A 13,552-nucleotide genomic window follows, 5' to 3' on the forward strand; every position below is an offset into this window, starting at 1 on the left:
GCATCTCTAAAGCCTCCTCCTGTGCCCCCAGCCACCCAAAAGGTGTGGTCACAAGGGATGAGGCCTCTACGGCACCTTCATTGACCCTTAGAAGAGGCATGCCATGGAAGGAAGTCCTTGCAAGACAAGTCTTCCTGAAGCCACAGGGCTTGAGTTTTTTTGGGAAGAACAAGGGCTGTCACCCTTGTCAGAGTGGTCCTCCAAGGTGAAAATCAAAGTGGCAACACCTCCAACCCTGTGTCCTCCACCCCTCATCTTACAGTATTTTGTCGGAGAGACTCAATACACTCAAAAATACAGAAGAGCTGTTTTATGAATCAAAGTAAGAAAAAGGACAAAATCCCACAAAATAGTTTCCCAGTGTGAGGGATTGAATACAATCACCACTCATTTTATCTTGATTTATGATACTTTTTCCACAAAGCTCCAGCTAGTCACCAAAAAGGAGGGGAAATCCCATTCCTAAAGACTCAGTCAACAAAGCAAATGAAAAGCTCTTTGCTTCTGGGTCTAATTTTTAGATTTAAATCACCCTCGAAACAGTTGATCAGGATTTTTAATAAATTTTTTTCATTTCATGAAAGGTTTTGATGTTTTAACATTTTATGCTTAGTCAGAATAGGCAGAAATCTCTGCATGAGAAATTTCCTGGATTTCTCTCCTCAGTATGTCATAAGGTAAGGATATATGAATTTGTAGAAAAATAGTGTTGGGGGGGGTTAATTGTTATTTTGTATCAAATTGCTCTTCCTTTTTAATGGAATTGCATATAATTAAAAAAACTTGTGATGATATTGTACAAGTTGTCATTTTTATAGTATTTCTAATTCATGCTTGATTTAATCTAATTATGACACTGGAGTATTATTTCCTTAAACCATGTGCTTGAACACAAAACTTATTTTTACCTAATAGTAGCTGGGATAAAATTTTATTAACTGTTAACAAGGAACCAAATGAACTTTCTGAGGCCTCAAATGGCCTTTTAACTTAGAGTTTGGCATTCCTGTCCCCCTGCTGCGTTTTTTCTGGTTTTTTTTGTGTGTGTGTATGTGTGCATATGTTGGTTTTTGACAAAACCCCTCAGTTCTTCATTTATGATGTAGAAACTGGCTTATAGTGATCTGGAGATTGAAATGAGCTGCAAGTCCTAGAGATATGTTGCTTTTTTTATTAAATGGAAAGGACTAGAGGTAACCAGAAGGAAGCCTTGGAAGCAGGGTATTGAAGTTTAAATAAGGGATTAATTTTTCAATAAGTGACTAATAGTTTAACACTAGTGCTTTAAACTGATATAATTTTAAACTGGATACAGTTTGTGACAGTTTTAAGATCAAGACAGTGAGAGGCACTGCTCATCATGATGAGTGCAGGGCTGTGCTTGTCCAGATGTCTCAGTTTCCACATGTGCTTTTGGCTGCAGACCGTTTTAAGGACTTTCTGGATTAGGCCTTGAGGTCTGGCAGAATGCAGCTGTTGTCCAGCCATTGTGTATCCCTGGTTTTAGACAACAAAATCTCTGCCAGATGACAGTCTGGCCAAGCAGTTTGGGCAACAGCATACCTGAGGAAATCACAGACCAACTCGTTCAGACTGCTCTGTGATCATTTATCTTGTGTAAACAAGCAGAAAGGCTCTAATGATGTGAAGGCTGATATGCAGCCTCTGGTGCTCTCACCTCTGACAAGGGTCAACATTAAATAGACATTGAACACTCTCCCCAGGCTTATACATATTGCTTCTCTTGGTCCAGCTGCTTCCTCGTGTACAAAGCTGCTGGTGAGGAATTGTAATCATATCATGGGAGTAACAGTCTGTCTTTAGATCTCTTTTGTGCCAATGTCTTAAGTGTTTGAGTACCAGGGGCTAGATCCAATAAGGGATAATAAGCCTCAAGGGCAAGACATGATAATAATTTCAGTACCTGAATCTAAACCCATGATTGAAAAAACATCGTCTCAGAGGCTTCCTGGCCTCTCAAGTGCCTCTGTTCTTTAGATGCTCTCCTGCTGACCAGAGAGCTCCCAAACACCTGGAGTTGTGCTTTCACGCATCCCAGTACAGCATGATTGCTGGCAGCACTGAACAGGTAACTACCATCATAAGGTGTAGGGATATTGGAAATCCTCTAATAGCTTTTTTCCACAGCTCAGATCACTGGCAGCATAGGAATCTCTGACTAACATACCTGAGTAGCTATGTAAAAAACTTGTTGAATAGATAGGCAGATAGTTACAGAGTGTGAAACAGGTGCATGTGGCTGCATGGCTATTCATAAGGAATCTGGGTCATTATGCTTGCAATAGCTGGCAACAGCAGGTATACCAAGTAATCTCTTCTCTGTAATAGGATAATTCCTGTGTTGTAGTATTAGTATTAAAATATAGTTTAAAGCCCTTGAGGCAAACCAAAGCCAGATTTGTTCCTGTTATGGCTGGGACAGGTGAAGTGACAGTCCTATCTTCCATATGGCACCCATATTGGTCATCCCTCTTAAAGAAGTGATCCTTAAAAACTTAAGCCAGTACAAGGGCTGGGCAGATTCTCTCTTCACGTCTGTGGTGGGGCTTTGTGAAGTTCATCCCACAGTGTCCCACAGTTCATAGATTCACAGAATCATAGGATGGCTTGTGTCGGAAGGGCCCTTGATGATCATCTAGTTGTAACCTTCCTACTGTGGACAGGGACACCTTCCACGAGACCAGCTTGCTCAGGACCCCAATCCAACCCAGCCTTGAGTGCTTCCAGGGATGGGGCATCCACAACTTCTCTGGGCAACCTGTTCCAGTGCCTTACCAGCCTCCTAGGAAATAATTTCAACTAATTATTCAACTAATAATTTCAACTAATTGAAACCTACCCTCTTCCAGCTGGAAGCCATTCCTCTTTGTCCTGTCACTACATGACCTCGTAAATAGTCTCTCTTCATCTTTCCTGTAGGCTCCCTTCAGGTACCGGAAGGCTGCAATTAGGTCACCCCACAGCCTTCTCTTTTCTAGGACGAACAATTCCAATTCTCTCTTGTAGGAGAGGTGCTCCATCCCTCTAATCATCTTGGTAGCCCTCCTATGGACTTGTTCCAACTGGTCCATGTCCTTCCTGTGCAGAGGACCTCAGAGCTGGATGCAGTACTCCAAGTGGGGTCTCATAAGAGCAGAGGGGCAGAATCCCCTCCCTTGCCCTGCTGGCCATGCTGCTTTTGATGCAGCCCAGGATACAATTGGCTTTCTGAGCTGAGTGCACATTGCTGGCTCATGTCAGTCTCTCATCCATGAGATCCCGCAAGTCGTCCTCCCCGGGACTGCTCTCAGTGCTTCATCCCTCAGCCTGTATTGATATACTGTGGGTTGCCCTGACCCAGGTGCAGCACCTTGGCCTTGTTAAATCCCATGAGATACCCTTGGGCCCACTTCTCAACCTTGTCCAGGTCCCTCTGGATGGCATCCCCTCCTTCAGGTTTGTCAGCTGAACCACTCAGCTTGGTGTCATCTGCAAATTTGCTGAGGGTGCACTTGATCCCTTTGTCTGTGTCATTAATGAAGATATTAAATAACGCTGGTTCCAATACAGACCCCTGAGGGACACCACTTGTCACTGATGTCCATTGTGACTCTGAGCCATTGACCACTGCCTTCTGGATGCAACCATCCAATTTCTAATCCATCTGACAGTCCCCCATCAAATCCATCACTTCAGTTTACAGAGAAGGATGTTGTGGAGGACCATGTCAAAGGCTTTACAGAAGTCCACTGACCCTGAGATTAGCTCAGTTGGTTAGAGCATGGTGCCAATAGCAGCGAGGTTGTGGGTTTGATCCCCATATGGGCCATTCACTTAAGAGTTGGACTTGATCCTTGTGGGTTCCTTCCAACTCAGAATATTCTGTGATCTGTCCTTTCAGTTAGATTACATCCTTAGCTCTTCCTTTGTCCACTGCTGTAATCACTCCATCGTAGAAGGCCACTAGGTTGGTCAGGCAGGAATTGCCCTTGGTGAAGTCATGTTGCCTGTCTCAAATCACCACCGTGTTCTCAATGTGCCTTAGAATAGCTTCTAGGAGGATCTGTTCCATGATCTTTCCAGGCACAGAGGTGAGTTTGACAGGTTCTTAGTTCCCAGAGTACTCTTTTCTACCCTTTTTAAAGATGGGTGCAATATTTCCTTTCTTCCACTCACCTGGGCCTTCACCTGACTGCCATGACTTTTTGAATGTCATGGTGAGTGGCTTGGAAACTACATCAGCCAATTCCCTCAGGACTCTCGAATGCATCTCATCAGGTTCCATAGATTTATGTACATCCAGGTTCCTCAGGTAGTCATGAGCCTGATCTTCTCTTAGAGTGAGAATCTCTCTTCTCCCCCAGTTCCCATCCTGCTGTCCATCCACTTGAGAGGTGTGGGAAGAGAACGACTGAAGACTGCCATTGAAGACTGAGGCAAAAGGTTTGTTGAGTACCTCAGCCTTCTCCTCATCTGCTGTTACCAGTTTATCAGCACTGTTTATCGGGGGGAACCCCTTCTTTGGTTCCTTTCCTGGCTGACATACCTGTACAAGCCCTTCTTGTTATTCTTTGTGTCCCTTGCCAGGTCCAGTTCCAGCTTCGCCTTGGCCTTCCTCACACCATTCCTACACAAGTGAACTTCCTCTCTGTACTCTTCCCAAGTTGCTGTTATGTTTTGGGGATACAGGCAATGCTGGTCAGCAGTGGTTCCAGTCGCAGCTGTAGTTTGCGGAAGGATAAAGCATGGTGAAGGAGCTTGTCTTTTAGAGGCAGTACACGCAGCTATTTCTAGTAATCACTTTGTGTGTGATTACTTTGTCTGTAATCAGCAAGTTTTCTCCTGAAAAAGGACAGTTAAGGAACAACAGCTAGTGGATTCCAGGTTTGCTTTACCTGGCCACATATTTGAAGTCTTGCACTGTTTTGAATGTATTTTTTATTAAAATTTGTTGCCTAACTGCTGACTACCCAGATGACATGAGCCAAGGAGAAGAAGAGCCTAGCTGAATTACTGCTTGGAAAATGGGAAAATCAGAGTCTAAAGGGGCAGGATGGTTGAGCAATGAGACTTTGAGAGACTGTGAGCAGCCCTACTGGTACTGGTATTATCTGATATATGAATGAGGTGACTGACAGGCTGTAAACCCAGGCAGTCACCTAGAAAATGCCATTTCCTGGTTTAAAGGACATAGTCACACAAGTGCCTTATTCTTACCCATCTACAGCCTGCGTGACAGGTAGCTGCAGAGAACAGGGCAGGCAGATACATGCAGGCTCATTAACAGCCATACACGATGGTCCCAAGGGATTTCTAAAGATGCCCACACCAATCTTTTCAGTTTATGTGCACATCAGCTTGAAATAACTTGTTTCTGTAGAGATCTGCAGCATGTCCTAGCTATTTTTGGTAACCCAGAATTCCTGGCTTATTATATGACCTATGCTGAACTCTTGTAATACAGTTTGCAAGAAGATATATGTAAACCCCTTTTGAATAAAAGGTTAGCTTCATCCATGAGGTAAGTCAAAATCAATGGAGTTGAGCTCGGCTTTTAAATGTCCCGACTGTAATTAAGTGGGATTAAATGTCCCAATTGCAATTACTGCTTCTCAAAAAAATTAAGGTAGAACAGAAACCTTATCCCTTCAGCCTACTAAAATAATACTTGATCCTTCTAATGGGACATGAGTGAACCTGAGATCCTGAAGTGCTTCCCTGTATCCCTCCTCAGACTGGGTAGAAAGAAGGTGTGTTGAAAGTAGGAAAAGTAGCCTGTGCCTCCAGAGTTCTTGTAGGCCATGAGAAGCTCAAAAAAGCCCAGACAACAATAGTGAAGAACTGCAGGGCTGGGGTGTTAAGTTTGGGCCTTTTCTTTGCCCTTTGTTTATCCTACCTTTTTTTTTTTTTTCACTTTATTATTTTTCTTCCCCCCCCCCCAAAGGTTGCTTTTTTGGTTAATCATTTTTTTTGAGTTTTTCTGTTTGCCTGAACAATGAAATCTCTGTTTGGATAGACAGTGCCTGGATTGCATTTCCCTGGTGCAACTGGGAAACTGAGTAACTCAAGGTGTTGCTACTATGTCAGTCAGTAAAAATGAGGGGGGCTGCAGTGGTGAACAGAGGAACAATTATTCCAAAGGGCAAAAAACTTTTATTGACTTCTGCATGTGCATATGTCATCTCCTAAACCTCTCCCCTGCTCAAGGGGACTTGAACCAAAACCCCTTGAACTTGTTGATTGCTGTAAGAGCTATGTAGCAGAACTGGAGGACACCCACACTGCGAGAGCTTTTCAATAGGATTTAAATAACTTGCACTAATTTATTTTCTGGTGGGAACAGGCAAAATATAACCAAAATGTGTGGTGCTAATTTATACCAATAGAGAATTTTGCCCTTGTGCTAAATTTTCAGAGTAAACACCTTGCAGCTGTTTGTTAAAATAAAACAAAAAGCCTTGGAAGCAAACCAAACCACAAGCGTGTTTCCTGTCTCCAGCCTCCACGCTGTAGTGCATATTTGCTCTGCGGAGAATATTGTCCTTTTGGCTATGTAAAAATTATTTAAGTGGAGCTTGTTTTCAGTTAAGCTGCCAAGCTTCCATCCTGAAATGTGCAAGGATTTTGTTTTAATGATGCATTTTACCCTACAGCTATGTGGTATTTTACTACCAGACTACAGAAAAGTAATACAGTTACATGCCTTGACACCTGGAACATTTAGTGTTAATCATGTTATTCATCATAATAATTTTTATTATATTTAATAAGATTTTGATATCATGCAGAGATTATGCAAAACAATTTTTAGAATCGTATTATAATCGAAGTTGGAATATTTTTTCAATGTGTATTGCATTAAAATGAGTACATCGGGTTTGAGGAGCAGAGGAGTGGTATCCAATTTCCTAAATATAAGTGATGTATAAAATATAGATAAACTGATTTCTGCCCTAAAATGTAAATTTGTCTATTTATCTGAGTAAAACTTGCTCCTAATTAATATTTCTCTTCCTTCCATTGTTCAGGCTTGTGCTTGCCCTGCTAGTGCTGGAGAGAGGGTTGCAGCACATTTTGGTCCGCAGTCTCTGTGACCCTGTTGGGACTCACTGCTTGGTCTTGGGTGCAGTATTTTCCGCTGTATCTTTCTGAGGTCCAGCTACTTGCACAGAGAAAGTGAGGACAGCCCTGCACTAGAGGCTGTGAACTGAAGCCAACGCATGCTTCAGGGCAGAGAGGTCTCTGTGAGATACACTGACCATAAGGAAAAATGTAGGGGTAAGGGGTGACTGCCTTGGATTTGTTCAAATACATTACTTGGAAAAAAGAAGTTGCAACCAGTAAACAACACTTACAAAGTAGAAGCAGGCATTTTAAAAGTTAGTAACTAATGCTCTTTGAAAAACCAAGCATTATCTCACTTACCTCATGGTACAAAAGCTACTGTACGCACAACAGTGATGGCCTAGGGGACTTTAACAGAGTGCTGCAGAAAATAGACTTGCTATTTCTGGAATGCTGCACTGTTTTCACGAAGTGCTGCTTCAACTGCATAAGATTTACCATAGACAACAGCAAGCAAACATGCCCAGCATCCTCAGAACGAAGCTCCCTTGGCATAGCAGGGATCAATTGACAGCAGATTTTCAGAAACAGGTTGGCAGCCCATGTGATTAAGACAGCTTTATGCTTGTCTATTCAAGTCTCCTCTATAAATAGTCAGTATAAGTTTACAATTGCATACTAACTTTGTGTTGGCCCATATCTTACCTACCACCTTCCTGGAACACACTCCTATACTCCAAGCTCATACTTTTTTTGCTTACTTCCACCCTCTAGGTATAATTATTATTTATTACAATAAAGTGCCATATAAACTTAGATTAAATGCATATTCTGGATGATGAGGACTTGAAATGGGCAGATCCTGAGCATGTGGGTGACTCACTGAGGGCACTCACTGGCCATGTTTGGGAGGCAGTGACAGAAAGGAGTAGTTAGCACCTTTAAAAATGCACAGGATCTTTATATATATGTATGTATAAATATCTACCAGTCTAAGTAGGGCTCTGAGCTGCAGATTGCTCTGTGTGGGTGGGCCTTGTCTGCGTGTTGCCTAGTTTATGGTGAAAGGAGCTCTGAATGCCTGTCCGTGAAGCCAACGGGGCTTTGCATGGTCATGCTGAACAGGTAGTGGGGATGGAGCAGGCTGGACTGAGCAAGTCATGGGAAATGGGCATGACTGTTGGCATCCCTGTTTTCAGCTCCTTACTCCATCTATAGAGGGTTTGTGAGTTTGTGCCAAGCCAGAAGCCATGTCACAAGAACATCTCGAGCTAGATAGCATTAATGTGCAGAACCACGTAGTATCTCCGTTTCTGCCCTCATCTACAGCTGGTTTGAGCAAATGATTAAGAACCTACATGGGGCTTAGCTTGTTCCTCAGCTGTTTTTCAAAGATGAAGTCCTTGCTGATAAATTTTGGAGGTAGGTCTGCTGTGTGAAATGCAGTTGTAGCCTCCTTTTTCTTCACAGCCCTTCTAGCATGGGGACTGAATCTTCAAGCCATATGCTTTAACAAGCTGGAAACATGATAGAGGCTAAATTAATTGGGAGCATGAACAGGACCATCTCCACTGTCTTGTGTTCAGTCCCAAGCATGGACAGTTCTTTTCAGTGTACAAGAAAAGCTCTTCTTTCATTTTGTTTTTCACTCTTCTTTTTGCGTACAGAACATGATGTTCTGTTTTGTGTGATGATTTCGTCAAAATCTGTGATAATTTTGTCAAAATCTGTGGTGATTTAGTCAAGTTGGCTAGAATATAGTGCAAGTCACATCCAAGTTATCATTTATAATGAAGTTTGATATATGTCAAAGTCCTGACAATCTTAACATTGCACTGTGGTGCACTATTAAGTAGCTCTTCAAGGCAGATCAGTACTCAGTGCTGTGTTAGGGGTTTGGGTTTTTTTTTTCATCTTATCTCATCTTATTTGGTGAGCTCTTGCACACCACATTGGAACTCTTTGCTTTTCGTTAGTCGAAGAATTGTTCTCAGTACTTTATTTAGTTAAGTATCTTGAATGCAAAACACCCTCTAGCCGTGCAATATGGGTAATATGTGTTAAAGGATTTCCAGCTGCAAACTGTCTTGGCTTCCAAGCTCCAGTTAGCAGCTTCCAAGCTCCAGTTAGCAGGACCTGCCTCATTAGCAAATATATGAAGCAAGCATCTATTAAGCTGTTATTGAAGTTCCTTCTCACAGGACTTTTAGGAGCTTAAGGATCTGAGTAGGAGGCACAGGAAAAAAAGTGCAAATATTGTTACCTGATTTCCAATATAAGCTCTATTAAGAAAATGGAGGAACTTACCTTCTAGATCTGGCTTGCTTTTGGGGATGTCTCTAATGGTCAAAAATCACACATTGTCCCTGACTGATAATCCATTTTGGCAAAAATCCATGATGTGGGCTTAACTGTAGACGTTTCTTACTGTGCAGATAGCTGCTGTTTCACTAGCCTTGAAAGGATGTGAGTAGCTCCTGCTTCTCTCAGTGGGTTGCTCTAGCCCAAAGCTGCGACTCAGTGATGGTAAAGTAAATGCTTTACTGAGAGACACTGAGGTTGAATATTAATTGACTTTATTATTCCTAAAAGATACATTGCACATTTTTTAGAACCATTCAAAACTGGCCTTTGAGATATAGAAAATAAGTTCTGTTGTCTCTGAACAAGGTGAGGAGGGTTGGCAGAGGTTCTGCTTGGTGGCCTTTCTAGCCTTTAGCCAAGAAAAGGTTAGATTTATGCTGCAAGCTCTATGTGTGTAGGCACATTCTCTTCAACGTCATCATAAATGAGTTGGATGCAGGACTCGAAGGTACACTGAGTAAGTTTGCCAATGACACTAAATTAGGAGAAGCTGTTGACTGCCTTGAAGGCAGGGGGGCCTGCAAGGACTGGCCAATCACCAACCACATAAATTTCAATGAGGGAAAGTGCTGGATTCTGCACCTGGGATGGGGCAACCCCAGATGTATGTACAGACTGGGGAATGAGGGGCTGGAGGGCAACACTGTGGAAAGGGACGTGGGGGTCCTGGTTGATGGCAAGTTGAATATGAGTCAGCAGTGCCCTGGGAGCCAGGAGGACCAACTGTGTCCTGGGGGACACAGTAGTGTGGCCAGCATGTCGAGGGAGGTGATTCTGCCCCTCTGCTCTCCTCTGGTGAGACTCCACATGAAGTCCAGCTCTGGGGTCCTTGGTACAGCAAGCACATAAACCTGTTGGACTGGGTCCAGAGGAGAGCCATGAAGATGATTAGACTGAAACACCTCTCCTGTGAGGAAAGGCTGAGAGAATTGGAACTGTTCAGCGTGGAGAAGAGAAAGCTCCAGGAAGACCTTAGAGCAGTACCTAAAGGTGGCCTATAAGAAAGGTTGCCTTGAGAGGTGTTAAGAGCCCCATGCCTGGAAAGATTCAAAGTGAGGTTGGTCAGTGCTCTGAGCAATCTGATGTGCTTGAAGATGTCCCTGCTCATTGTAGGGGGATGGGACTAGATGGCCTTTAAAGGTCAATTCCAACCCAAACTATTCTATGACTCTGTGATTTGATTATCCTCCTGAGTCCCTTTCAACTCAGGATATTCTATGATTCTATGATTGATTCTATGAAAATTGGAAAGAGCTTCTGCCCTTACTCAGGCTTCAGCACAGCTGGAGGCACGCAGTAGTTTTGCTTACGGAACACATGTGTGAAATTAATAAAGGCTATGTTGTTCACTGTAGGAGGAATTTGGAAAGGTATTATGTATGTGTGTTTGACAGACCAAGTGCAGCCTGTCACGTGGCTGGGCTGACTCAGGTTTCAGCCTTTTGAATAGCTGCCATTTTACTACTCTGCTACTGAAAAGGTGGATTTCTCACCTACCTCTTGTGACGGACTTCAGAGGTTAAAAAGCAAAATGGCATTTTATTTCAATAGGTATCAGTCATGTGGAGAGTGTTGGTGCTGTGTCATAAGAGGAAATCGACTTCTGCAACTGCAGCGATATCATCAGCGGAGAGAAGTTCTGGTAGAGAACAATAAATAAAACAATGGAGTGAGGTTTAGGATGGAGCATGAGCAGTCTCTGAGAGGGATGTCTTACAGCCGAGGTACCTGCAATAGCTCATTCCAGCTGAGCCACCTCGGAACAGATTGTTCTCTTGAGGCATCTTATAGCTTAATCTAAATCATAGATAGGCTGAAGTAATCATCAACTGAAATCAGGGGAAAGCTTCCCATTGGCATAAATGACATTTGGATCATGGATTTAGTAACCACTTAACGTGGGCTGTTAAACTCTCCTTAGGAAAGTATGATTTCTTTCATTGTTTTCACTACAAACAGATAATAAAGTTGACATCTCCATTAATGCCAAGAATAAACATTTTGTAGGTCATGCTGTTTAGGTATCAGTTTTATTGGAAACCCCAAGGAAGCTCTGCAGGGGAAAAAAGAAGTAATTTTTGTGCTTTATGGCTTTTGGTAAATACAGGATCGATGAAGTGAGCATTGATGTGTTTGCTTTCACACTGAATGCAGCTGGAATGTGGTTTTCAGTGTTTGGTTGACTAGTGTGGAATTCAATTTCATATATTTCACCTACAAAACTGAAGAGTTCTTTTAAATCATAGTGTCTTTTGAATAGGCACAAAATGCCTATTTTGATTAATTTGAAAAATAACAGGTGCAAAAATTTACCTTCTGGAAAAGCCAGGAGGGAAATCTTCAATTATCTTTACACTAATTTTAGCCAGTACAGTGATTTTAGTTTTTTTCTGAATAAGTCAAGAATATTTTGTAGATATCCTCAAACTACAAGAGTTTCTCCTTAGTTAAAATCCCACATAGCAATTTCAGTCTTCCAGAATAGTATTTTAGGAAAAACTGTCCACTCAAGACTAGCATTTTACAATGGCAATGCCATCAAAACATCAGTGTCAGCCTTGCTTCTACACAAAATGGAACATGACTGATTGCTGGCTGTGCAGGATCCCCGTCTATCCCCATTATTCAGGAATCAGTTTACAGTTCCTTCTTAACAAACCTGAGTGATGGCTTTTTTTCCTGCCAAAATGGAAAGATGTTACTTTGTGGGATTTTTGCATGTGTTAATCATAAAGTGACTTTTAGGGAAATATAGCGAAGGCAGAGAGAGCCCTATATTGCTGACTTATTTTTTGGTTATATCAGAAATCACATTGACTTAAGTACAGAGTTTTGCCTACCTCTATTAAAAGGAATTTTCAAAGAATCAGTATTTGTGTACTTAGCACTTTTTCAAAACTAGACCCGTTTAGTGGCCAGAAAAATCATTGAGCCAGTAAAAACTGAACTGCAGAAATACCTCTCTCACATGAATCCCTATGCCCAAGGATATTGCTGATCTGCATTTTCTTCAATGTAACAACACTTGGTTTCATTCATGTCTTGTAACAATGGAAAATTAATTGAGAGGATCAAAAGCATGCTTTCCAAACAACATTTTTGGCACTGCTGACATGAATTTCCTCCATGTTTCTTGTTCTCAAGGCCTTAAAAGATTCTGGATAAATTAATGGCTTTGATTTTTTTTTCCACTTTGTTTCTAGGGAAGAAAATATTTTTCCTTTTTTTTTTTTTTTTTTTTTTTTTAATAAGGCTTATCAGGTAAACCCTAATATTAGAGTATGTAAGAGTGCTTTAGAGTTCAGATGACAGATGTGCTTGAAAGGCACTGGGTCAAAATGCAGTTCAGTTTGCTTGACCCTACTGGCATTACTAAACCTACTACACCTTCATTTGCATACCTATATGAAAAAGATTTTGCTTAGTTTAATTTGAGGGGTTCCTGGGCTTACAAATCAGGATGAAGAAAATACACAAACAGGAATAATCAAACAGAGTTGTCTATATGGAGACAGCAAAGCCTGACCCTATGATTTTAAGAGTGCTTCTGCTAACTTGGTTACAGCAGTGTAACATGGAGAGGGCTTTCCTAGCTGTTGTTGGTACTGGGTTCAAATACAAGTGACTTATCACTGCCTTAATCTTTGAGGTAAGGACCGTGGATGGCTTTCACGCAGGTCAATCCATCATCATTCCTGATTTCTGCTTAAGTTTCTGTGCCAAGCACTGCTAAGGAGTTAATGAAATGGAGTCCCGGTTGCCTAACACTCACCAGTGAACTGGTGAATTGGCAAATTCCCATCCCATGGAAGTGGAAGGGTAGAAGAGGTGCTTGTTGTTCCCCTAATTCCTGTTGCTGGCCACACAGCATGTATCACTGTTGTACAGTGATACATGCTCCTTTCCAAAACTCCTCTGTCTGCTTTAACCTCCACACTCCTAAACACCCCTTCTGCTTCTTTCTCTCTCCCCTGAAGGGGTACATAATGAAAGACATGATTAAGACATAGTTTAAGACAAAATAAGTTGAGGAATTCTTTCAAAAATTCAGATTCCCAGCCAGAAAGGGGAATGCAAGGCCAAACAAGGCTCTCCCCAGCAGGCAGAGATCCTCACCAGCTCC

The 13,552-nt window shown here is 42.1% G+C and overlaps 1 protein-coding gene across 4 annotated transcripts in view; it reads left to right on the plus strand.

Annotated features, from left to right (window-relative positions):
• The window catches only part of ARHGAP20 (Rho GTPase activating protein 20), a 61,552-nt gene that overhangs the window by 15,847 nt on the left and 32,153 nt on the right, over nt 1-13,552 (plus strand). Inside the window, exon 3 of one of the 4 annotated variants that reach the window (XM_032680028.1) lies at nt 585-677. The exons of the other annotated variants lie outside the window; for them this stretch is intronic. Within the exon in view, the coding sequence (XP_032535919.1) occupies nt 637-677 (41 nt within the window). The 5' untranslated portion in view covers nt 585-636. The remainder of the gene's footprint in view (nt 1-584; nt 678-13,552) is intronic. 4 annotated transcript variants of the gene reach the window in all.

This window comes from Chiroxiphia lanceolata, chromosome 2 (assembly GCF_009829145.1).
Source record: "Chiroxiphia lanceolata isolate bChiLan1 chromosome 2, bChiLan1.pri, whole genome shotgun sequence".
Lineage (NCBI taxonomy): Eukaryota > Metazoa > Chordata > Aves > Passeriformes > Pipridae > Chiroxiphia > Chiroxiphia lanceolata.